This window comes from Lacerta agilis, chromosome 2 (assembly GCF_009819535.1).
Source record: "Lacerta agilis isolate rLacAgi1 chromosome 2, rLacAgi1.pri, whole genome shotgun sequence".
Classification (NCBI taxonomy): domain Eukaryota; kingdom Metazoa; phylum Chordata; class Lepidosauria; order Squamata; family Lacertidae; genus Lacerta; species Lacerta agilis.
In genome coordinates this window covers 59,955,122-59,980,528 of record NC_046313.1, presented here as the reverse complement: position 1 = coordinate 59,980,528, position 25,407 = coordinate 59,955,122, and the positions used below count along the sequence as shown (strand labels likewise).

Below are 25,407 nucleotides of genomic sequence, written 5' to 3'. Positions count from 1 at the left end.
ACCCCATAAAAATGGGCTTTCCTCTTTGCTTTTCCCCCTTTGCAAAAGGAGCTTTGCTTTTCCCCCTTTGCAAAAAAAGCTGCAAACCTTTAGCTGATCCTCAAAAAGGCCTGTGCCTTTGCAAAAACAGCAGCAAAACCTTTAGCTGATCTCCAAAAAAAAACCCCCAAACCCCAGGGCTTTGCCTTTGCAAAAAAAAGCTGCAAAACCTTTAGCTGATCCTCAAAAAAGGCCTTTGCCTTTGCAAAAACAGCAGCAAACCCTTAGCTGATCCTCCAAAAAAAAAAAAAAACCCCAAACCCCAGGGCTTTTCCCTTTGCAAAAAAAGCTGCAAAACTTTTAGCTGATTCTCAAAAAAGGCCTTTTGCCTTTGCAAAAACAGCAGCAAAACCTTTAGCTGATCCTCCAAAAAAAAAAAACCCAAACCCCAGGGCTTTTCCCTTTGCAAAAAAGCTGCAAAACTTTTAGCTGATCCTCAAAACAAAACACAAAACAAAACAAAACAGGGCTTTTAGAGGAGGAAAACCAGAAAAATATTTATTTCTTGTTTCCTCCTCTAAAAATGAGGTGCGCCCTATGGTCCGGAGCGTCCTATGGAGCGAAAAATACGGTATATTGCTGTGACTATACAACTGGGACATAAATATCTAAGGATAAATTAAACGTCACACTATGGTGAACAACTCGTTGTTGCAAGCATTGCAGCTGGCCAGATGGAACGATCCCCCCTCTCCTTCCCTCGCACTCCGGACCATCCAGAGCCAATCTGGGGTACAGAAGGGGTACAGGGGAGGCAGGGAAATTCCTTTTTAGCAAGTGAAGCAGGGCTTACTCTGACGGGACTCAATGAAGTGAATCCCTCCCCTATTTCTTATCTGGATTTCCACTTGACCTGATCAAAAAAAGAGCCTTCAAACATATATATATTTTTCAGAATTTAAAAAACTGATTTGTTATAAACACACACACTCTCACTCTCTCTATACATATATATATATATATAGGTTTTCTGTGTTGCTGGTCTTCATGCACCTACATGAGAAACCACACATACAGATTCTGATGGTCTAAAACATGGGTCGGCAACTAAGGCCCGGGGACCGGATCCGGCCCAATCGCCTTCTAAATCTGCCCCACGACGGACTGGGAATCAGCGTGTTTTTAACATGAGTAGAATGTGTGCTTTTATTTAAAATGCATCTCTGGTGTATTTATGGGCATAGGAATTTGTTCATATTTCCCCCCTCAAAATATAGTCCACCCCCCCCCCAAGTTCTGAGGGGCAGTGGACCGGCCCACTGCTGAAAAGTTTGCTGACCCCTGGTCTGACTCTAAAACAAACCATTAAGATTGTCAAAATTTGGCAAGTGTTGTAGAATGACACCTGGACGCACCCAAAGTCAGTATTTGTAATGGTAATGAGCATGAATAGAACAGAGGGTTAAATGGTAGCAATATATTGCTCATTAATTGATGGGGAAATGGTTTTTTAAAATACAGGACACATCACAAGCAACAGACTGAAGTAAATAATGGCATGGTGCACCACCATCGGCGAGTAACTTCAGGGAACCTGTGATACTTAAGCGCGTGCAGCAACCTGCTTTGAGCAAATTAGCTGGTGCACATGCCTGATTCAATCAATAAGCTGCGACTTTAATCAATTAATAGTAAGACAATAATGATAACAATACTAAACAGTCCTTTTATTAGTTTTAGATGAGGTGAAAATGGGGGATTGTAACAGATAATGGTCTAAACAAACTTTGTCGCAACTTTAGCATTGTTTGCTCCCAAACCCAAAGGAACAGACAACTACAGACACTTCTGCGGATAAAGCGCATTTCAAATTTCAGCAAGCGAAACTGGATGAGCAGTAGAAGAGAGAGGTCTGTTGTGCATAAACTTGGGATAAACTACAGTGCCCAGCTTTGCCCTCTCTGGAAACATGAGGAAGAGCAGGTCCTCCTCTTTTTCAGCCAGGTTTTTGCTCCGCCTCATTGGAAAGTGGTAGCCCTAGAAAGACCCGTTGCCAAGTATGGCCAGGTCTGCCATCCATTTGATTGCCTTATGAAGTGCGTGTATTTGGTGCCGGGCTCTAGATGGAGTTCCCTTTGGGTATTTAGCTTCCCCCATGTGATTAGAATCACATGAGGTGAGTGAGGGGATGTGACCCATCAAAGGTTGTCTCTGCTGCCAGCTCAGCTACCCTCCATACCTTGGAAGGCCAATTGCCAACTGGGCAGCAGGGAAACTTCCTGAATGGCTTATAAACCTGCACAACCAGATGTGCCACTGTTGTTGCCATTATCCCCCACATTGCAGATTTGGGGAGGCGAGGAGCAAAGCTGTGGGAACTGTAGCTTGTCTAACAAAACCATGCTAAATGGGGCACAGAACAAGATCCATTTGTGCAATGGGACTTCTCCCCTGCCCCATGTAACCCCTAAACCTGTTCTGTGGCTTCCCCAAACCCTGCAGAGCAGATTTAGGGGGTGGAGAAAAGTCCTGTTGAACCAGTGGACCTTTTTTCCATGCATCCAATAACTTAGCTTGTTGGTGAACTCAGCCACGATGCTACACCAGCTCAGCCAATGGATATGGATTGCATGCATTACTTAACTGTGAATATCCAACTATTTGTTTCGCTCAAGAGTAGCCTTCCTCAACCTCGTACCTTCCAGGTGTTTTGGACTACAACTCCCATCAATCCCGGCAAGTATAGCTGCGCTGGCCAGAGCTGATAGTTGTTGCCCAAAACATCTGGAGAGCACCAGGTTGGAGTGCTACAAATAGACACATCTATAGATAGCTAAGGGGAGGGTGAAATCCCATTCTTATGAAGTCCTTTCACCAGGGAAGATAGTTGCTCCACACCAAAGAGTTATTTTTCCGAGGTGACAGCTGGATCCATGTCACTTGTTGCCTGCTTTGTCTTCTCTGGGGATGGATCTTTGTGGCTGGATCTCTCTGCACTGTGATGGATCCCGTAGCCAAAGTAAATTAGGAATCCTACAGCACATAAGAGGACAAGGTGAATCAACAATGCCCCAAATAGGCCCTCCCCCTCATAAATATATCCGTATTAGAGAAAGCTCCTTCATCTGAAATCACATCAGGACATTTAGCTTAGGTTATCCAACTTGGTGCCCTACAGATGTTTTGGAATACAACTCCCACCAGCCCCACTAGCATGGGCAATGCCAGGGGATTATGGAAGTTGTAGTCCACAAAGTCTGGAGGGCACCCTGTTGGCCACCCGATTTAGCCTATAGATGAAATGCTCTTCTGGAACTGTCATTTTCTAGGCACAAATTCCTTCACCAACTCATTCACACATACATGGATTTAATTTGATTTCTCTTAGTTACTCAGCGCTTGCTGACTGGCTTGCCTTTTGAACATCTGAACTGTCTCTGTTGAAAGCACTGTATTTGATGCAATGCAGTGTGATGAGAAAGCTCTGTCTCTGGAATTAGATCAATGGTGGACCATTTAAACACATCGGTTTTATTTAATTTACATACCCTGCTGCCTGGCTCCACCTAGTCCTCAGGTGGGCAACAGTGCTGGTACTGCAGTCATCAAGTGACCACCAGGTATGCATGAACCAATTCCATGAGAAGGTGCAAAATATTAGAAAATGCAATGGTTGGCTCAGCAGCTAGACCAGCATCTTTGCTGCTGTCTGCCTAATCCTGGCAAAAGAAGGAAAGGCAGGGGGTCCAAACACACCCACTATGGTGGTCAGTGCACTGCCAAACCTGATGCCCATCTTGTATTAGTCCTGGACACTACTTTCCAATCATTATTATTTCCTGCAGTTCCCTGAATTGTGGCACATTTCTTAAAGGCTTACCAATAGCCATCCACACCATGTACCGAAGCCAGGTGTCACCGCTGAGTTGGACCATTAGGTAGCTATTGACCAGAACACTGAGGATGGGCAAGAATGGCTGACAGGGAACCTAAGCAAGTGCAGAGATATTTTGAATTTAGGCATGAACAGAACAAAAAGAATATTATTTCCTATTATGGCCCATGCAGGGAGAAAAGTACTCCCATACCTGGAGTACTGGGCCCAGTTCTGGGTCCCACAATTTAAGGAGGATATTGGCAAGCTGGTGTGTGCACGCACAAACACACACACACACACACACACACACAATACACAGGCTGCATTGGGAAGAGGAGGACAACGAAGAGCAGACAAACAGCCCTCAGATCAGAAGCAAAGGTGGTAAGAAGTGGATCTCACCCCACAGAGAAAAACCCCTGTTGACATGTATTTCTCTACACACCCTTATAGTGCAATCCTATGTGCTGGGTTACTCCCAGGTAGATGCATGCTTCCCGTGAACATTCACAACACGTCAAACATAGTCGTGAGGCTTGCTAGGCTGTGTCAATGATGATGTCTCTTCCTTACCGTGAAGTCTGCTGTCTTCTGGCTGTGTGGCTGCCTCCAGATGATTAGGGACACCACCAGAATCCCCAGGAAGAGGAGAACAAGGCAGGTGACACACCAGGCACCTCCAGATAACAAACACGGCAGTCCTGCTATGCTCAGCACACACGTGGTGCAGACTAGGACAGCTGGAGAGAAAATGGACTCTGAAAACCATGCTGTGAGGACGGGGGGGGGCATCTTCATGGAACAAAAGACCACCCCATGCACCACAACACGTGCACTAATCAAAAAGGCAAGGCTCAGTTGACTGGATAATGTTATGAACCGGTTATTTTTTGCTTGTTTCAAGTGAGGCCTGTAATAACTAAGCAGGGCGATTCTTTATACTTAACACTGCCTTGCTTGGTTTCATCCAGCTCCCTTAACTTAAAGACCTCATTTCTTATTTTTCCAATCTGAAGTTCAATTTCCACATCAGTTTGTGACTTCTTTCTTTACACCCTCATGAAAGTTCACCAGCATTTCAGTGAGAATTTTCTTCTAATATGTTCCTTTTTATATGAAGAGTTGCCTCATACACACATTTTTTTACAAAGCACATTTTCCCTAATGTTTATATTTTCCATTACCTAATGCATCGATGTATACATTACTCGGTCACTGCATAACTTGTATACACTGCAAAATTCAAAGAAGTGCAAATTTCTACAGCGGCCGGGTGACATTTCCCAAAGCCTGAATCAGGCAAGTGTGCCTGTAAATGCAAACTGCATTCCCCCCTCCAATTGATGCTCCAATACTCACCAATGACAAGCACAGAAAGGGACACTAGTGTGGAGGAGCTCTGGTTCGGGATCATCTGAGGGTGGATGAGGAGGTCCACCCAAGGTATTCTGCTTGGACCTTTCTTTTCTGCTGGGCCAAGGGAGCTGGGATCAGGTTGGTACCTACAAAGCAAGTTAAACATCAATGAACACATCAGTTAGTATCTGCCTTTTGTCCAGATTGCTTTGTCAGTGGAATCTGCAGCATCCCTGGCTGAAGGTAGAAGTGGTCTTGGCAGTGCAAGGTTTCCAAGAATGTCCAGCTCAAAGAAAGCCTCAGAGAAGGTAAAGATGACATTCACTCACATGCAACAAGATTCTGAACAAAGAGATGCCAAGGGAGACCTTGCAGACTGCTTTGCGATTGAATAATCTCTTTTATGATGAATTGTTCTTTCTTTATCCTTTAGCGTAGGGTTTGGCCTGTTTGTCCAATATAGAGAGCTGAAGGGCACTGATGACAGTGGATGTTTCCGGTTATATGGACTCTGTTCTGAAACCATATGCCATCAGTTCTCCCAGCTACATACGTGACACCACAGATTTTCTGAGGAAAATACAATCTTTGAATAATCTTCTGTTTCAGTGTAGCTGAAGAAGTGTGCATGCACACGAAAGCTCATACCAATAACAAAACTTAGTTGGTCTCTAAAGTGCTACTGGAAGAATTTTTTATTTTTTTATTTTGTTTCGACTATGGCAGACCAACACGGCTACCTACCTGTAACTGTTCTTTCTTCTTTATCATTTACTTGTATGTGTGATTAAGAAATCCAAAGGCTGTTCCCACTGCTACCTTACTAGTTTCAAGGAGATAATTGCTATGAAGCAGACTAAACAGCTGTTATACAAATGATAAATAATTGCATCACTGTCAGTATGGCAAGGGCCTGCCCTGAATTAATGCCATGGTTGTTTAAAATGTGTAAAATAGAAGCTAGTCTAGTATGGTTTGAAATTCCACCCAGCCGATTTTGATTGCCCCTGCATTTCATCAGGAGATCTCATGCCAGTGGTGAGTGCAAACAGTGTTGATAATGGAAAGAGCCACAGACATGTATTCTAGATTAACTAATCTGGAATAAAGACTGCCCTGCTTCCATTTTCACCACAGCTACCTCAGAAGCCAGCTCCAGAAGGTGTTTTATTTATCCTACAATAGGTGGAGGATCTTTTTAAAGTAAAACAGACCAAATGAAGCAACTGCTCTGGATTGACATTATATTACATGGGATGTTGTCATGATGAGCACTCCATATCTGCATCAGAGAGAAATAAATAACGAACAACTCATTACCTGAGGAGAAGAACACAGACAGCTACTAGTGTGTAGGCCAGCAATGTCCCAATGGACATCATATCAATCAAGGCCCTCAGATCAAAAAGGAAAGCCATTAAACCTGTGAGAAGAAGGAAGAAGGCCTGTAGAAAACACCACCGAATATTTTCTGCTAATTCTTGTAGCCTTGTAGATGAAGATATGGTCTCCTGCAGAAACCATTTCCCAGTGAGCTTCCCTCCCATCAAGGTCTGGGTACCTCCTTTCAACGAGGGTGTCAGGAACTGGGCAGAGGAGGAATGGTGGAGACCGCCTCCACAACCTGACCCTCCCAGGGAGGAAGAAGTGGAAGACAGTATAGATTTACAACAGTGGTTTCTGGGAGGTTACAGCTCAGAGGCAGATGAGGGGTAAAGTTGGGAAATAATGGGAGAGGAGGAGGAGGAGGCGGCACAATCAGAGCAGCTGGCTGACACGGTGTCATTAGAAAGCATCCCAGACCCTCCATCTCCCAGAACCCGGCAAGCCTTAAAAGTAGGAGAGCAAAGAGCTCAAAGACAGAGGGCACGTAGCAGCACCCGTAGAAGTGACGAATGAGGAAGTGGGAGATATGGTGTGTGGACAATGCCATTATCCAAGAGACTGGATTCTACAGCCTCTCTCTGTAAATACTGAATAAAAAAGGACGGTAAGAAACTTTTCCTTGTCTTTATACTTCCTGGGCAACCAGCCGGGAGCCACTGACAGCAACCCGACAGAGGGACAATTTATCTAATCTTGTTCAGAGAAAAAGAGAAAAAGAAAAGAAATCCATCCATAGTGACTTTTTTGTCAGCTATAGCATTTCATCAAGCTAAATGTGCAAGGTACATCTAAATGGTCTCTCATGTGCCCAGTTTGGCAATCCACTGCAATCTCATTGAAACTGAGATATGAGGTTATAACATGGAGCATTTAAATGATTGCTTTAATTTGTCCACATTCAATCCAAGACAATATTAGAAAGGAACAACAAAAATGGCTTGATGGATTCACTCTTCATGAGGAGAAGGTGTTAGAGTATTGGCTGGAGTCTCTTTCTGTTTCTCTCTAATATATAAAATTATAAGGAAGTCACAGACAAGTGGCACTGTGAACTTCAGTGTGATGAGCTGCCAGACCATCAGGCAGGTAGGTGGCACAAGTGAGGAGAAGAGAGGAGGAGGGATCCAGAGGACAGAGATGCAGGGCAAGAAGAGAAGGAAGGAACCAGAGGATGGCGATGCAGGCAAGTGAGCAGGAGGCAGCCAAGGCAAGGTGAGGAAGAGGGACCCAGAGGATGGAGATATGATCAAGGAGAGGCGATGAAGTATGCCTAGGGTGGATGGGAGTTGTTTAGGTATAGCAGCAGGAGAGGTTGGGCAGGTGTGACGAGAGGAAGAAGGGGTTGAGGTGGGAGGGTTGGTGGGTGTGGGAATAGCTAAGGCTGGGGAGCAAAGCAAGCAGGGGCACAGCCCCTAGTCACTAATGAAAAGCTTGCATTTTACAAGCATACAGAGATACACCCTGGAATCCACCTGCAGCTAAGACTGATTCTGGCATGGGGAAGGCCAAGGAACTCTTGTGGTCTAACATCCAGTCTTACAGGCTGACTTCCTCTGTGTTGAAATGCTAGCCTAATGTCCTGTTTCCAGGCATTTTTAAAAAGCAGCTAGTATTGCTTTCAACCAGGGAAAACCAACATGGTGCCTTCCAGATGTTTATTGACTCCAAATCCCATCATCCCTGACAATTGACCATGGTGAATGGTGCTGATGGGAATTGGAGTCCAACAACATCTGGAGGACACAACATTGACCATACTTGCTTTGGACTATGTGTGTACCCAAATATGACCCAGCAGGGGTCTTCTTAGATTCCTTATTTCATATTTAAACTAGATCAAGTCCAAAGTAGGATTCTTAGTCCATTGTCTACTGGCAGGTTCATTCTGAGGTCTTTTTCCATGCATACCTGCAACAGCTCCAGACACCAGAGTTGCAGTCACTGGGCTCTGTCGGCTGCTCACTTTGGCCAAAGATTGGAAGAGGAGTCCATCCCTGGCCATAGCAAATAAAATCCGTGGCATCGGGAACATAGAACCTAGCAAGCTACACAAGAAGGCCAAGAACATGAAGAAAATTCTCAAGATCATAGCCCCTTCTTTCTTTTCTTTACCCAACTCTTGTACAACAAGATGTACAAGAGACCTTGCATTACACACAACAAAGCAGACCTTTATAAAGCATAGAGAACAAATTTCCAGGATCTACCTAGTGCTTCAGTCGAAATGAGTCTTAAAACTATTAATTGCTATTATCAGAGTGGTGTAGAGTTCTGTAGAGTTCATTGTACCCCAAAGCTCCATCTCTGCTCATGAGTGAAATCACGTTTGCACCTTGGTAGCTGGTGCACAAAACATGCTGGACACACAAAGAGATGTTATGATTATCATCATCATAAAATGGAAATCTTTATGACCCAGAAGACCAGAGCTTTGTAGAAAGAGGATCCAAGGGCAGACATGAGAGTAGAGTTTTATAAAATTATGAATTATATATAGAGAGGAAAAGAGAGAGGGGGAAGATTACTGTGCTTTCCCCTTATAATACTAGAGTGTGGGGTCAGCTACCGGTAATTACATTGATCCAAAAGGTACAAAAGGTACCATTAATTTATAAAACTTACTGCTGCAGGATACAGTGACAGCCCTGGAAGTGAATTACCGGTAGATGACTTCATAGAGCACAAGTCTATCAAGGTCAATTAGTCATCATGTTAGATAAACAGAACCTCTAAATGTCACTAATTGGGGAGCAAACAGTGGGGAAGAGGGGTGTTGCTTCTATGCTCTGTATGTGGGCTTCCTGGAAGTATCTCTCTGGCCTCTGCTGGAAACAGACTGCTGGGCTAGATGGACCCTTGGTCTGATCCAGCAATGCTCTTCTTATATCCTTAAAATGCATGCATGGGGGAAATTGCACATCCTGTCCTTACCTGGTGGTCAGAGCACAGAGAGACCCCACAGCCACAGCATATTTGGCCATGCTCCATCCATTGTATTCAAAAGCCACTGGCAGAGGGCTCATGGTGTCCAAAAGGTGGTAAGGCATCATCAGGGTCAAGGCAGCTGAAACACCGGAATAAGCCAAGAAGCAGATGAGCAGAGAGAGAACAATCCCCATTGGGATGGCTTTTGTGGGGTTCTTTACTTCTTCCCCTGGTAAACATAAACACAAGAAGTCACACCACTCTGAAATCCACACGAGTTGTCTCACACAAGTATGGTTAACCTGTCACTGTGGAGATGAAGCAAAGAATTACGTGGGGCTCCGGTTATTCCAAAAGGATTGCCTATGGGTTTCTGTTCCAACAACAGCAATGCCTAAGTCACAACACATTCCACTCCTCTTAGGAGGGGAATTGGACACAGGAGAGCTTTAATAACAACTGGCTGCCTTGTGAGGTGAATAGATATTTTCTCCTTTCTTTATTAGCTGCCGGGTGGGGTTATCAATCATGGACATTTTGTAATTGTCTCCTTTCTTGCTTACCTGTAGTCGCAATGCAGTCAAACCCAATGAAAGCATAGAAGCAGGTAGCAGCTCCAGCTAAGGTCCCACTGAAGCCATAGGGCATGAAACCTCCAGCCCCAAAGTCCCAAGTTCCATTGCCAGATTGGTTCCTGTCAAGGCAAGTGACATAAAGGAAGTCAATGTGTCAGAAGGATCTGATTGGATATAGTTGGTAGACAGGTACAGCAAAGGAGGCAGGAAAATGGTAGGTGGGCATGGATCTGTCCTACCATTAGGCAAAGTCAGGTAGATGTTTGGGGATTTCATGAAAGGACAGCAAATAAATATTTAAATAATTTGTGGCCTTCTCTGTAGAAATATAACCTGCGTGGCCTGTGTTAACTGCAGCCCAAGAGCTTGAGTAGCCATTCTCTTACCTAAATCTGAGGGTAGCAGTCATTAACAGATCATTCTTGCTCATCTTCCAATTCTTCAGGTCCCCTTTGATGAATCCACTGATTATAATGAATAGAAGGACAAGCACATTGACAGCTGTGAAGACTTTATTCACTGTGGTGGATTCTTTTACCCCAACTGAGAGGAGACCTAAGGAGTCAATGGATACAAGACATTTGTTATGCAAATGTCTCATTGCTTGGGCCTCACAGCTATTACGGATGGAGGCCTGAGGCAGTGTCCTTTGCAAAGAACAGTAGATGTGAGCAATTGCTGGTACCATATGGAAAATCTGAGAGCAGGGGTGTTTCCCAGCCTTACCTGAACTTGCCAAGAATTGAATATTGGACTTTGTGCATGCAAAGCATGTCCCCTAGTCCTTTACTACTGGACTTTGCATGCAGAAGGTCCCATGTTCAATTCTTGGCAAGTTCAGGTAAGGCTGGGAAAGACCCCAGCTTGAAACCATGGAGAACTGTTAAAGAACAAGTGGCAAGTCTAGCAGAAACAAGAAAGACAGCAACAGAGTAAATGCAAAAGACCTGTCGGTAGGGATGGGTGAATAGGCTAGTTTCTGCGAGAATTTTTCCTACTATAAACATTTTTATATGCAATTTTACCTTTTTGCAAGGCAATTTCTCCATATATAATGCATCTTGGATGCTATTGTCATTCATGCGTATGCATTTATACACACACCTTGTGTGTATTTGGATAAGTGTGAATTTCAAAGGATTGCTGTGCTCATGAATGGTTTCAGAAAGTGCAAATTGGTTATTGTTTCAGAATTGGGCTTATTGTTTCTGAAAATGTGAATTAGGTAAGCTAAATGCAAACCGAAGTTAATTTCTCCCCCAACCCTACCATGGGTGACAATTACAGGGTTTGGAAACTATACTGAGATGCTGGTATTATTCAAAACCCATTTGTCAGAGTTGCATTAAGCCCATGATGGGAAGGGAAAAACTCCTTGCGTGTATGAAATTAAATGGGTAATCTCCAATAAAATTGGTGCAGGGTGGGTTTCAAGGATCCTTACAATAGTGTGTGTGTGTGTACAAACATACCTGTCAGTAGGACAATGAGGCAAACAGCAAAGATATCAGGGTATTCAGCTAGTCCCGGAGAGGTCATGGCCATATGGGTGCTGAAAAATGTGCCAATCCGTTTGCTCAGGAGCTCATCAAAAGTAGCACTCCATGCTCTGGCCACACTGGAGGTACCTGTAGAGAATCAGCCAGTTTAAAAATGGCACTGCCAGATGTGGGTACAGTACATCAAGCCTTAAAAATGAGGGATATTGCAGGGCCCTGTGTGCTGTTCTATGTACACAGGTATAAAGTATCAGCTTTTCAAGGCTTATGGACCTCTAGTGGTCCATGCGAAACAGCAGCATTCTCAGGTATAAGATGTCCATTGTGTACTATGAAGCTGTGCCCTTTTAGCATTCTCTTTCAAAGGAATATGGGCAGCACATACATTATCTACCACACTACAAAGGCAGACAGAGCATGTCTTTCTTCTTGCCTCCGTGCTCATCCATTTCACCCCTTTGCTGCATAATTCTCCCCCCCCCCATTCTGTCTTTTCATCTCAGTTTATTGTGTGGGGGGCAGTTTTTACACTCATCCTGGTTTTATAGGGAACACAGAATTTTGACAGTCCAGACGACACATTACCTATGTTATGTCAAATAAAAAGTACAAAATAAAAAGCTGAATAAAAACCCACTTTTTTGCAAACCGGGAATGATGCACCCACCATGATTTAAACTTGCAGTGGAAGTCACATAAGATTCCCATGCACAGATCCCTCAGAAGCCAAATGAGCAGCAACTTTTAGCTATTAGACATTGATAGGGTTTTATTTTATCATTTACAACATTTCTATACTGACCTTCATTGGATGAGGGCAGGGTACAAAATGTGCCAGATAAATATGTGTCTTGAATGACCACAATATTTGCAGTAAAAACAACAACAACAACCCTCTGCATGAGATATGTCCTGTCACTGTATCACATTGGAGGGTGGTCATTTCAAATAAGTGTACACTGACCTATTCTCCTCTATTGACATTTTGTATTCACATATGGATTCTTCATGGTTTTGTGCTAATCATTATTTCAAATGAATAAATGATTGGCTGCCAGCGATTGGTAGTGGAAGTTCTTGTGCCCATCACATCGCTGGAAAATTGCAGACTAAATACACTGAGGCCCAAAAGAAAGAGGGGATCATTTCTTAACAGGAGATGCAGCATTTGTTTCCATCCACACTGTGTGTAGTCTAGGGGTTGCGTTCAACACTGTGCTTAGGTGAACAGTCCATCAGTGCAAGGATTTCTCCTTCTGCAGCAGAACGTTCTCTGGTTCTCTTCCTTGAATTTGATTTTGCGGGTTCTCCCAAGCCTCCAGAGAAGATATGGGGATAGTGTGGGGCACACATCCCCTTGCCCTAGCACTAATCTTTGCGCTAACAGAAAAGGTTAGTTGAATGCCAGCCAAGTTTTCCAATGATGAAATGGGCATGAGTGGATGTGGTTGTCAGAACCATTCACATGAAGCTACCTTATATTGAGTCAGTTCTACTGAACAGACCCTTCTCTGACTGTCAACAGTGCTCCAAGGATTCATAATGGGACCTTTCGCAGTCCTACTGGAAATACCAGCGTCTGAACCTGGAACCTTTTGCATGCAGAACACGTGCTACAAATTCAACTCACGTCAACTTAAAAAAAAAGTTCTGCCTGCCTAGTTATTCTTTCATAGGTCCATCTCTTATCAATGAAACCACGTGGTAGATGTCAAAACACAGAAGCCCAAAACTTGTTTATACCAATTATATAGGAGAGCAGCAGGTTCCAACCGGTGACGAATGCCCACAGCTCTCCAACTGTTATGTAGCTGTAGAGATAAGCTGATCCGGTCAAAGGCACCCGGACTCCAAACTCAGCATAACACAGTCCTGCCAGGATGGACACCAGAGCAGCAATCAGAAAGGAAATGACGATACTGGGGCCCGCGCTGGTCTTGGCTACTTCCCCCGCCAAGAGATACACCCCGGCACCCAAAGTACTGCCCACACCCAGAGCCACTAAGTCCGAAGTGGAAAGGCAGCGACGCAAGTTCGATTCTCTACAGGCATCGGCTGTTATTCTTTTTCTACGGGAAACCATTTGATAGAAGGAGAGCACAGAAGCCGAGACTGACATCTGAAAAAGAAAGAATCCAGAGAGATCATAAACACTGGTGCGACTATAAAAACAGTAACAACACCAGCAAACCTTCCTGACAATCTGCCTCGGCTGTGGTTTGGACTGGATGACCTTTGAGGTCCGTGAGAATGAAATAGCAAGCATAATATCCCTCCAGCAAGCATATTCTTCACTGTCTAAAATGCAACACTCTCCAATGGTTCAAACTCTCTATTCAGAGAAATGGCATTATCATGAGATAACGGCATTATCATCAGGGGTTCAGTTCAGATGGCCATCGCAGGCTGACTTTTCCCCAATGATATTAACTAACATGCAACCAGTTCAAGGACCAGCCTGTCACCCATAGTCTTCAATAGCAAAATTGTTTTGATTCATGATCTATACAGGCACTGAAACATTACTTTGCTTGTGGTAGAAAGAAAAGGAGGAGGAAAAAATTACTCTGAACACCACTCTACTTATCCGCTCTACTTCCAGCTCCCCAAAACTGTAGGTAATCCTTCATACAGTTCAGAGTCCAATGGGACAAACTTCATGGGAATTAAGTTTTCTTAAGTACAATCAAAACGTATTTCAGCTTTTGGATATCCCTGGCTATGGCTTCCAGACTAAAGCTCTTCCCACAACACTTGCCACCTTAATATCCTTTCACATTAGCTGTGAAAAATGTGCTACATTCCTTTCTTCTTCATGTTACTTCTAGGACCTCCCTGCAACTTTGGATCCAAGAGGCTGTTCCTCTGCAAATCTGATAATCTGCTGCTTATAGCCTTTCTGTGAGTCTGGAGGCTGACAACAAAGCAATCCACTATGAAATTATTTGCAGTCATATGAAAAGGTTAGTTGTTCACAAGGCTTGCATATTCCTTAAGGTTTAGAGTAGGGGCAACTGATCCTGTGCCCTCCAGATGTTGGACTCCAGCTTGCACCATCCATGGCATTGGTCATATCATCTAGGGCTGATGGGAGTTTTAGCTCAAAAATATTTGGAGGACACCACATTGGCTACCACTGAATTAAAATCGCTGGGTGACCCAGTGGAATCTTGACCTGTTGCTTCACACATCTTAGAAATACAATGACTACTACACTCCAGTTCATATGTGCTGAGAAAAGGCTATCAAATAACCCAACCCTCCACCCATCTTTGGAGCTGCATCATCACCACCACTACCAACATAAACGGGTACTTTTCAATTTGGAGCCGGTATTATTACGGCAGTTTGAATCTCCACGACGGGGTGAACTCCCATTGTTCAGTTCAATATTCTCCATCATCTTACAAGTGTTTTTAAAATCCTGCTCATGTATTAACTTCCTTACAATGCTTTTGTACATATGCAATAAACATTTTCCATTATTTTTTATATTTGTTATTGTCTTGATTTCTAAGTTTCCCAGTTAATTTGGCCGTTTCAGCATACTCCATTAGTTTGATTAGGGCAGCTCATATCTCTATGTTGTTCTTCCTGCCTCCTCTGTCAGATATAAGTCTGGCTGTCCACGGAATGTCCATTGGCTCTTGCCCCATGGGGTGGCTGTGCACTGCATCCTAACCTTCCTGGGATTCCAGTTTAATTTGGAAACTGTCTAAAATCATTTTGTAGCTGGCCCTTGCAGTTTACTATCATTTTCCGTTCATGCATTCCTTTCTTTAGCCCCACCCCATCCCAATTTTGATGTGCATTATTATTATTCAGCTAACAGGTGTAATAAGTAAGATAGGTGTGAAAGATAGGCATGCCTGGCGTGCTCTGGTCCATGGGGGTCACGAAGAGTCGGACAAGACTGAACCACTGAACAACAACAAAAAACAGGTGTAACTGGCAAATCGGTTAGACAATGCACAAACTGCCTCTTAGTCTGTGAAACTAAAATGACAAGAAAGCATTTTCACCATAGATTATAACACGGCACCAACCAGGTGTTGCTTTTAAATCAACAAAATCATGCACTTACACTCAGGTCATTCATTTACATTATCATTCACTTACCCTTCTCAGGATTTCCCTTTTCAAAACGTGCTTCTTCAGTACTCACTGTCGCATGTTTTGGCTCTCAATGAATTGCTCTCCTCTCTTGGAGGACACCTCGGTCCTACTCCAGCCCTTTTCCCGGTTCCTATGTTCAGTTTTTTTCTCCTCACATTTGTCACACTTTTGAAAATTGTGCTTTTGCACACTTTTTGCACTTTTGCAGGGCAAAATTGAATTGTAAAAGCATGACTTGCCTCTTGGCCCCCACCCAGGCCCCAGTTTGTAAACTAATCTACTTACTTTTGCTCTTTTTCAAGGCACTTACAGCAGCTCCATGCTGACAGAGTCAGAAATGCAGGGAGGGAGGCAAATCCAGGGTCACTGTGTAGGTTTGCTTCTGCCTCATTTGAATGCATTTCATAAGATGTGTAGCCCAACCCTCTTTCTCTCTGACCACCCACCTCTGCCCTCCTCCCCCCACTTTGGTCATGGGGAACCTATGCAGATTTCCACCCCATCCCCAACAGTTTCCAAATCACTCCTGTGGCATGCAAATTCAAAGCGGCTCAGTGCTCTGTTGGAAAGCTTTAATTGACATTTGAGGATTGCCCAGGCTGGCGGGACATAGGGGCTCCTATCCCTTTTGCAGAAACTTGTCCTCTCTGCACCTTCTTTTCTCCCCGCCTCAGTTCCCCTTGGCATATAGAGTGTGAGGCCTTTGAGAATGTGAATAGAAGCATTTGGCAAGATACATGCAAGGAGTGGAGTTGAGGCATTAAGCAAAATAGGATCAAGTACATTTTAAAAAGGAGGAAAGAGCATTGGGGTAGGGATGGGCCAATCTGTCATTTTTATTTTTCCAGTTTCTTGTTTTCCTAATCTTTTTTGTATCAGTTCGATGTTGTTGTTGTTGTTGTTGTTTTTAAACACCCTTATCTGGCACTTCAAAGTTCATTTCACTCATAGTAACAACAATTCTGGTATTTCAAAATTTGCCCACTTGGTAGGTGAAGAACTGCATGTTATTTTTGTTGCAGTTACTCTGAAGTTTCCTATTTTGCTTTCCACAAAATGAAAGGCTGCCTGCCTTGGAAATATATACCAGATAATGACCCCTGCTGGCACCTACCCATGTAAAATGAGCAAACATGTCTCATCACATGATTGGATACACCTGATGACTGTCTGTCCATATGATTGTACAATGTGTGCATCCCCCATATGAAGGGCAGTATGTGGCTGAAGGATCAGACGTGTTCAATGGGGCTCCTCACTAATACATTTTAGGATTGTAGCCTTAATTGGTCTTTCATCAGGCTCCCAGGGCTCTTGAATCAAACTCTATCATATACTATTTTAAACTGAAAGGTGTTCGTTTGGGAGTATAGCTGTAATTGCTGTAGCATAACAGTTGTTCTGACTTTCAGCATGTTATGTTTGGCGTCCAAGCTGTGGTAGAATGCTGTTAATAAGGCACAGCTTTGAGGCCAATATTTTGTTTTGCTTTCTAGAGGGCAGTCTGAAACGTGCACAGTTATTCACAAAGCACGGATTGTCTTGCACATTCATCTCACGCAAGTCCCCCCATCACACAGCAGATTATGTCAACAAATATGAGTATCACCCCAGCCAACATTATAATGAAAGGGTGTAAATTGCAAGCAAAAAGAAAATGTGCAATGCCTTGTGAAACTGCATCAGAGTTAACCAACGGGTTGGCCTCGCAAAAGGGGGAGACAATGCTTTGCTTATTTTACAAGTGATGATATCTTAATCAACGTTACGTTTTAATTTGGGTTGAGATGACATCAGTTGTTAGAAACAGGTAACCATGATGAAAATGGTTGCAGAAAATGGTCCCCAAAGCCAAAAAGAAATGACATGTATAAAGAAGCCCTACAGTCTCCCAAACAGATACAGTGGTACCTTGGTTCCTGAACAGCTTAGCTGTCAAACAAATCAGCTCCCGAATGATTGAAACCTGGAAGTGAGCATTCCGGTTTGCGAATGTTTTTCGGAAGCCGAATGTCTGACGCAGCTTCCACAGCTTCCAATTGAGTGCAGGATGCTCCTGCAGTCTATCAGAACCCATGCATTGGTTTTCGAACGGTTTTGGGAGTCAAATGGACTCCCAGAACAGGCTAAGTTCGAGAACCAAGGTACCACTGTATCGACTGGAAAATATGGGTCATTTGCTCTTCCCGCCTCGACCAGCAGGTTGCAGAGTTGTCTTACCTAATAATCTACAGAAAGGGTTCATTTGTAGTTTTCATTGAAAAAGCACTTTGGGGCTTTCTGAAAACTGCAGTCCTGGAGAGAGTCCAAAAATGCATGCACACACATTTTTGTTATTTCATTGCTTGTTATGTAAGTCACTTTAAGACACTTCAGTGTAAAACAACAATCATGTAAATATAATAAATAATAATAAACTGTCTTGTGCTGTCTGCTTTGACACTATAAACAATATCACCATTATATGAAAGTCTTTCATGTTGTTCTGTTAGAATAACTAGAAGGACAATGTGAACCTTGGTCAAGAAGGCTACATTACAATTTACTTGGGAATGATCACATCTGAATCCCCTGGAATCCATTGGTGCTTATTCACTGAGTAATCATGCCTAAAATCAGGCTGCGTGACTCCTGGACCCTGCTGCCAAAATGCACTTGCAAAAATAGTGTGAAGTAAAAAAAAGAATACTGATATTCAGGCCTTTTTGAGAGACTTTTTGGAAATGTCTAGAGCGATGGCAAGGGAATCGTGTCTCTGGACCCCATTGGAGCAAGTCTGGGCAGCTGTTTAGGGGCTAGTGAGCATGCCTGGGTGTCTCTGGCAACAGCTTGTGTTGCAGCTGCTATGAAAAGTGAAGCGAAGGCAAGCAGTGCCTGCAATATGTCATCTTGACAGAGATCTGCTTGAGTTTCCTGTTCCAGGGTTTGGTGCTTGGACTAAGACATTCATCGTGATGAATAAGGTTATCACCTGCGCCAGCACTCGTGTTCAACTGGTTTAACAAAAGCCACCCTGAAAAGCACAGAGGGGAGCTTTTCCCATTTAGTAGGGTATAAGCATGAAATGGCTGCCTTTCGCACTGAAAAGGGCCTTGAAGTTTGCAGATCCCAATGTTCAGAAAACAGAGTACAAGCATATGCTATATGAGACACACACACACAGACACACACATATATGTAACGCTTTGTAACACTTTTTTTCAGGCAAAGCTGCTTGAGAAAACTGCTGAGAGATCATATCTCACCGAGCAAGAAGCTGTTCCAAGTAGGATAAAAAAGAAAAGAAAAAGTCAATCTCTATTTTTGCCATATATGGCCTGATGGTTATGTTTCATGGCAGCTGTTCTGGATGTGAGCCACATAACTCCCTTGTGTTCTTCTTCTGCTCCTTTCTTCGTTTGTTCCTAGGATCTGCTTCCACCTCTGCTATTATCATGGCCCAGTTTTGAGAGGCACTCTGAGCAAACTAAAAAAGCAGTGGGAGCACTAAGCAGCCAAGTCTGGCCACCTCCTAGGCACCAGAGAGACACTACACTGGAAACATTGTGGAAATTAAAATGGTGACTAGACTCGGCTGCCCAAGGCTGCCAGGTGCGGATGCCAGCCCCAATTACAATTACTGGATGCATTTAAATGGTGAGATTTCCTAAGGTTACTTTTTGTGTAGGTCTAGCTCAACTTTCAACAGCAAAAGTTACTAATGCCATGACTAAAACAGCATTATGGTTTGCACTTCCCTAGCGTACAAAATGCGACTTGCTGGACAAGGGAGGACAAGCATAAGATCAGGTTGCATATCCCACTAAAAACAATCTAGGATGATTTAACACGTGGCTTTTTTTAGGTGCACAACTATGATGTTTTAGGATGCAACCATATACACTCACCTGGGGGCTCAGTGGCATAGCATGTGAGGGGCGGGGCACGCGCGGGGGGGGGGAATTGTGCCTCTTAGCCTCTGGGAAGATCGCCCGGAGTGTGAAGTGGGGATAGAGCCGTCAAGGGGTTGGGGACAGGGCAGGGGCACTGATACAGCTCCTTTCCTCTGCCTAAGGGCCAAATAAAGGGAGAAACGTGCTAAGAGGAAGGCAGGTTTAGCAAATCCACACCGTGATCAACTCCCGCCCGGAAACCAATGTCCCCACTGTGGAAGGACGTGTGGATCCAGAATTGGCCTCCACAGTCACTTACGGAATCATTGTTAAAACCGTGTTCATGGAAGACAATCCTACTCGGCTATCGCCAAAGAAGCAGCAGCGCCTGCTGCTGCGCAATCGCATCCTATGCAAATTTACTCAGGAGTAAATCTGAGCGTGCGCCAGAATATATTCCATTTCCTACGTAAGTGCGCATAAACCTGATCCTTAAGTAACTCCCTCTCCTCTGCCTTCCTTTGCTAAACACCCAAGCCAAGGTGATCCAGCCGCTACCTTTTTGCAGGAGAAAGATGCAAGCTGAAACGACGCCCCATTTAGGGAGTCCCCCCTTCCCACCTCCCTGCAGCGCCTGAGTCAGCCAAGGCCCTCCTCTGCAGCGGGTGTCGCTCCGTCGCCCACCTGAGGAGGCGGCCAGGGCGGGCGTGTGGCTGGGTGGGTGGGTGGGTGGGAGGGAGGGAGGCAGCCCGGGACTGGGCGGCTCCGGAGCGCGTGACGTTGCTACTCGAGCGGAGCCGAGGCGAAGGAAAGGAAACAGCTGCGGCCCTTCGAGGTCATCCTTTCCTCCGGCGTCTCGAGTGCCCCGCGGCCTGGCTGCGCACCGACGGAGGCGCTTCTTCCTAACGGCTCTAGCGGAGTAGGCCTCCTGGTGCTCGTGAAGTAAGTTGATAACGGGGGGCAAGAAACGGGGGCAGCGCTGGCTTTCTGGGAAAGGGGAGCGGGGTGGGGTGAGGTGGCGGAGCATCCTTCTAAGATCCCGTCAGAATGGTGTGGTGCTGCGTTTTCGTTGCCCGTTTATTTATTTATTTAATATATTTTTTATTAGTTTTCCATTTAATAACACACAATCGCATCGTTATTATTATTCACTTTACCTCTCATCGACTTCCTTCCCTCCCGCCTCGTGGCTTTCAAAATTAACCTTTATGTCATTGCATTTTCTACGTTTTCCAATTCTAGTTGCACTCATTGCAAAATACCTCAAGAGTTTAAATAAATATAAAAAGGGAGAATATTTCTCATGACAAGTCTTCAGTCAGCCCTGCTAGTGATGAGAATTGCTTACAGTAATCTTTCAAATATCGTATAAATTTGCACCAGTCCTTTTGGAATACTTGATCGTGCTGGTTTCGGATTTTTCCTGTCAATTTGGCTAGTTCTGCAAAGTTCATCATTTTCAACTGCTATCCTTTTTTCGTTGGTCCTTCTTCTTGTTTCCATTTTTGGGCTAAAAGAGTTCTTGGCACTGTTGTTGCATGCATAAACAGGCGTTTATCTTCCCTTGGTATCTCTTCACTCACTTTCGTTGCCCGTTTAAAGCCAGACTTTCTCTCTCTTAAGAAGAACGGCTTTCTGCTTTGCAATGCAAGCCGCATAATACAAGCTCCTCACTAGCTAGGACAGTGTTTTTCAACCTTTTTTGGGCAAAGGCACACTTGTTTCATGAAAAAAATCACGAGGCACACCACCATTAGAAAATGTTAAAAAAATTAACTCTGTGCCTATATTGACTATATATAAAGTAATTCTCTTGAATAGGAATCAAATAAACACAAAGAAAGTATTTTATAATTACTTTATTATGAAATAGTAAGTAAACAGAAATATGAAAAATTATAAAATACTTTATTCAGTGCGCAACCAGGGCCTGTTTGGCTGAACACAAAGCTGATATTCTGGCTGGAATTTTTCCCACGGCACACCAGGCAACATCTCGCGGCACACTAGTGTGCCACGGAACAGTGGTTGAAAAACACTGAGCTAGGAAACTTGCCTTGAGTTTTCAATGACTTGGCTCTTTGTAGAAGCCGGTGGGTGTGGCCCGGGCAGATCCAGTTTTGGCAAACTGCCTGCTCTATTTGAGTCAAAGTCTCAAAGAGGTTCGGTTTCTACTTTTGCTAGGGTGAAACTGCAGCCCCATTTCTTTAGGCCGCTTTAGCACTCGATGGTGTCTTTGTTCTACAAGGACTTCTCTTTTGTGCACAACGTTTGTTCCACTTTTAGCTAAATTCCCCATCTTGTCTTCATTTGCTTTGCAGTCGTGGAGAAGAAAAAAAATGTGCCTAGACATATGGTTGTGGCCACTGAAAACCTAGTGCCTTTTCTCTCCTAGGTTTTCTATCTCAGTTTCTAGCACCGCCCCAAATACCAGTCTTGGATTGAGCTGCAGTGGTGGTTCTGTCTGTCTTGTCTGTCTACATACATGGGCGTAGCCAGGTTTTTTTTGGGGGGGGGACAGGCTTTTGTTGGGGGGGGCAGAACCTCAGATTTGTATTGATTATGATGGATTTAGAGGGGCAGATGCCCCCCCCCGGCTACACCCATGTCTGTCTGTCTATCTGAAGAAGTGTGCATGCACACGAAAGCTCATACCAAGAACAAACTCAGTTGGTCTCTAAGGTGCTACTGGAAAGAATTTTCTATTTTGTTTTGACTATGGCAGACCAGCACGGCTACCCTCCTGTCTGTCTACAGTCTTTGCACACCAGTAGATGCAGTGCAGGAGCAGAAGAAGTTGAGCATCACGCCAAAGCTGTATTCACAACGCTAATCCATATTTGTAAGGCGAAATGCTATTAGGAATGTTGGCGCTATGGACCTAGACAGTGAAAATGGTAGCAAATCAATAATGTAAGAATCTTTTTTTCAAAGTAACCCACATGTAGGCATGTGTTTAAACTGTTATCAATTTTCCAGTGGGAGGGAGGTATTTATGCTTTTCTTAATCCATAAAAAATGACTGGTGGTGGTGGTGGTTGCTGCTGCTGCTGCTGCTTAGTAAAGTTTTATATGTGATTCTTGCCTCGATGGGAAGTTGCAGGAGGCTAGAAGACTGCTATTTTGATGCTCTGTTCACTTAATTTGAAAATCATGTCCTTATGATTCTGGACAGGCAGGGCTGGGTCCAAGCACATAGAAATGATTGGGGCTTTTTCTTTTTTAGGAGTGGGCAGTGACCATTTTCGTGGCTTCTGATCTAATTTTAATATAATGTTTGTGTTATCCTGAACAAAAATAGGATTGGAGAGCTGGTAAGGCTTAAATAGTCACGAGTCGTTCCTCAAAAATCATGTGAGCACAAACGGTAGCATTTAAAATATTTTGCTTTTAGTCTGTTTCATGTATTGATTTTAAGTCTTCTTCAACATTGAAGGCAATTGCACAATGGAGTAAGCCCCCCTGTGGATCTTACTTCTGCATAAAAATGCATGGGGTTGTGTTGTTTTTGAGAACCTAAGTATTTTTATTATGTTGGCAACTGGGGTCTTAAAGGAAGGCCCTTGACACATGTAAGATGTGTGCTACAGCTATGAGATCTACCCAGCCTTGTAAAAGCCCTGATTTCCTTTGGACTGGGTGGGACTTGCCTGTGCCATATTGTTTCTGGAATGACTTTTAGGCTGCTGTTCTATGCTCCTATCTGGGAATAAACCCCATTGAACTCAATGAGGCTTGCTTCTGAATAGATGTTTTTGGATTCTGCTATAGGCTACTATTGGTTTAAATTGGGAATGAAATGCTTCTGGTGCAGGCTACAATGCGAGTGTTAGTGCTTAACAACTGTCTTCACAGCATACTGCCCACACTGTTTAAAAATAGCCCTCAGCTCATGCTGTTTTGGATTCATGGAGCAGGAAAATATATACCTGAAAATGCAGGTTTCTAGCTGTTGTGAGGAAAGGTTTATGGCTAACTCAGTCACCATCGCTTTCAAGAGTGGAGAAGGCAATGCAGTTTTTAGGAAGCCACTAAAGAAGAGAACAGGCTATCTTGCAGCTTCTGCAAGAGATTCTAACTTCTCAAAATGCTAACAGGCTGTTTGTTCATTCTGTTTTCCATTCAGAGACATGGATGCATTGCAATCACATTCATTCGCTCTAATAAATCATTTGTCATGGGGTGTTTTCAAAATGCTTTTCTTTTAAGCTCCTACAAAATAAAGGCCTTCTGTAACCTTTTACCAGATTCAGTTGGTTTGCCAGTGATGACCATTCCTGGGCAGAGGGACCCATGCATTGGCAACCTTAATATTAGGTTACTGTAATGCTCTCTTCCTGGAGTTGCCCTTACACCTGGTCCAGAAGCTTCATCTACTACAGAATGCTGTAGTGCTGAGATGCTAGGCTTGCAGAGCAGTTTTCAGGGATGGCATATAGACCCCATTTTTAGGGCAGTCTAAGAGTATTTGCACGAATGGAATTTCTTCTTACCCACCACCCTTAGATGTGTTGCAGATCTAAACATTTGCTGCTTGTTGTACTCTCTTTCACCACCTTTCCATTCAATAGCGTGTGTTTGCTTTTAGGCAACTGACCTCCGCTGGTTGTAAATGCCTTTGTCTGTTTGTTCTTTGAAAGCTATTGTCATGGAGATAAAATGACACCATCATCAGAGATTGGGGGGGAGGGGGAACCCTTGCAGTTCTTTGGAAACCTAGCACTGCACAAACTTGGGGGGTTGGTACTGGTGTGCCCTTCTTATTTTGAGTCGGTACAAAATGTCTGGGCTAAGAACTGTGTACCCATCAGTTGTATTTTCCAGAGTCAAATGAAGTAGAGTTATTAGTCATCAAAGTATGTTTGCCACCCTTCACTCCTGTCATTATTCTGTGCATTTTTGTCTGAATGTATGTGATCTCCCCCTGCCCCCTTGGCCCCAGGATGGAGGGGGGAAATCTCATTTTCATGGCAAGCAAACTTTCAATCTGGAGACTTTATACACGGTGCACCCATCATTTTGCATATACCGGAAGTGAACTCTTTGGGTACTGGGACAGGAAATGGGGCAGGCTGCATGTACACCACAATATTAAGATTTTTTTTTTAAAGCAATCCATCAGCGTATAAATTTTGCCAAATAAGCATTACTAACGTTCTAAGATTCTACTAAGAGCAATAGGACTGTGTCCTCTTAACTCTTAGAAACACTGAGGCAAAGAATGGCTATTTATCCAGGCTAAAGTATTGCATTGATATGCACCCCCCCCCGCCGCCGCCCCGGGCACTTTTCCTTAGCCATGGATGTGTGTGTCAGTTGCTGTCTTTCATGATCTTGTCTTGGTTGCTTTCTGTTCGTCTACCCTGGGCCCCTCCCCAGACCACATCCTCTTTGAGTACTTTTGTGTGGCTGCAGTGTGTCCTTGAACTGTGACACAGTGCCTCTTGCCTGCCTGAAGCAAGGATGGAAAGAAGTGTGGTATGTGTGCTTGTGTAGAAACCTCTGCCTTTCTGCATTGCTGCTGGGATGTAACCTGCGATAAAAAGTGAGGGTTGCATCCATTTGTTCCCTCAGGTTGAAAAGCTTCCCCACCTCATATCTAGCCTCAGAATCGATCAGCATTCCCCAATGTGTTCCCTTTCACACAGATTTTTGTTCAATATATTCCAGCTTTCGTAGGGTCTGCGAGGACAAATGATGAAGTGTTAGTACGTACCGCTGATCATGTACAAATCTCTATGTATGCAGCCTTCAACTAGGGATAAGTTGAAACAGCTTTGCGGCTATGTTTCCAAAGCTGCAAAGAGGCAGGTTACCTTTTC

General features: G+C 43.9%; 2 protein-coding genes across 3 annotated transcripts in view; one reads left to right on the top strand and one right to left on the bottom strand.

The window, feature by feature from the left end:
• Positions 1–1,740: 1,740 nt before the first annotated feature.
• On the bottom strand, positions 1,741–20,201 carry LOC117042303 (cationic amino acid transporter 2-like). Its single transcript, XM_033141850.1, has 12 exons — positions 20,144–20,201; positions 13,341–13,716; positions 11,571–11,726; positions 10,485–10,653; positions 10,087–10,217; positions 9,530–9,752; positions 8,507–8,643; positions 6,533–6,635; positions 5,216–5,358; positions 4,430–4,626; positions 3,860–3,968; positions 1,741–3,012 (listed from the first exon to the last, which is right to left on the bottom strand). Exons 2-12 carry the CDS (start codon positions 13,714–13,716, stop codon positions 2,885–2,887), a joined length of 1,872 nt encoding a protein of 623 aa, XP_032997741.1. The 5' UTR covers positions 20,144–20,201; the 3' UTR covers positions 1,741–2,884.
• Positions 20,202–20,364: 163 nt separating this feature from the next.
• Positions 20,365–25,407, top strand: part of ANXA6 (annexin A6) — a 43,295-nt gene continuing 38,252 nt past the window's right edge. For both annotated transcript variants that reach the window (XM_033140312.1, XM_033140311.1), the window contains exon 1: positions 20,365–20,527. The gene's annotated coding sequence lies outside the window, so the exon portion shown is untranslated. The remainder of the gene's footprint in view (positions 20,528–25,407) is intronic.

Bases quoted from the DNA above. Each gene is read 5' to 3' on its own strand.
- LOC117042303 (XM_033141850.1), bottom strand. From the start codon at position 13,716: ATGTCAGTCTCGGCTTCTGTGCTCTCCTTCTATCAAATGGTTTCCCGT. The intron at 11,727-13,340 runs GTATAAACAAGT...GATTCTCTACAG, and splicing joins GCTGCTCTCCTATATAATTG to GTACCTCCAGTGTGGCCAGA. The intron at 8,644-9,529 runs GTAAGGACAGGA...CTTCTTGTGTAG, and splicing joins CTCTGTGCTCTGACCACCAG to CTTGCTAGGTTCTATGTTCC.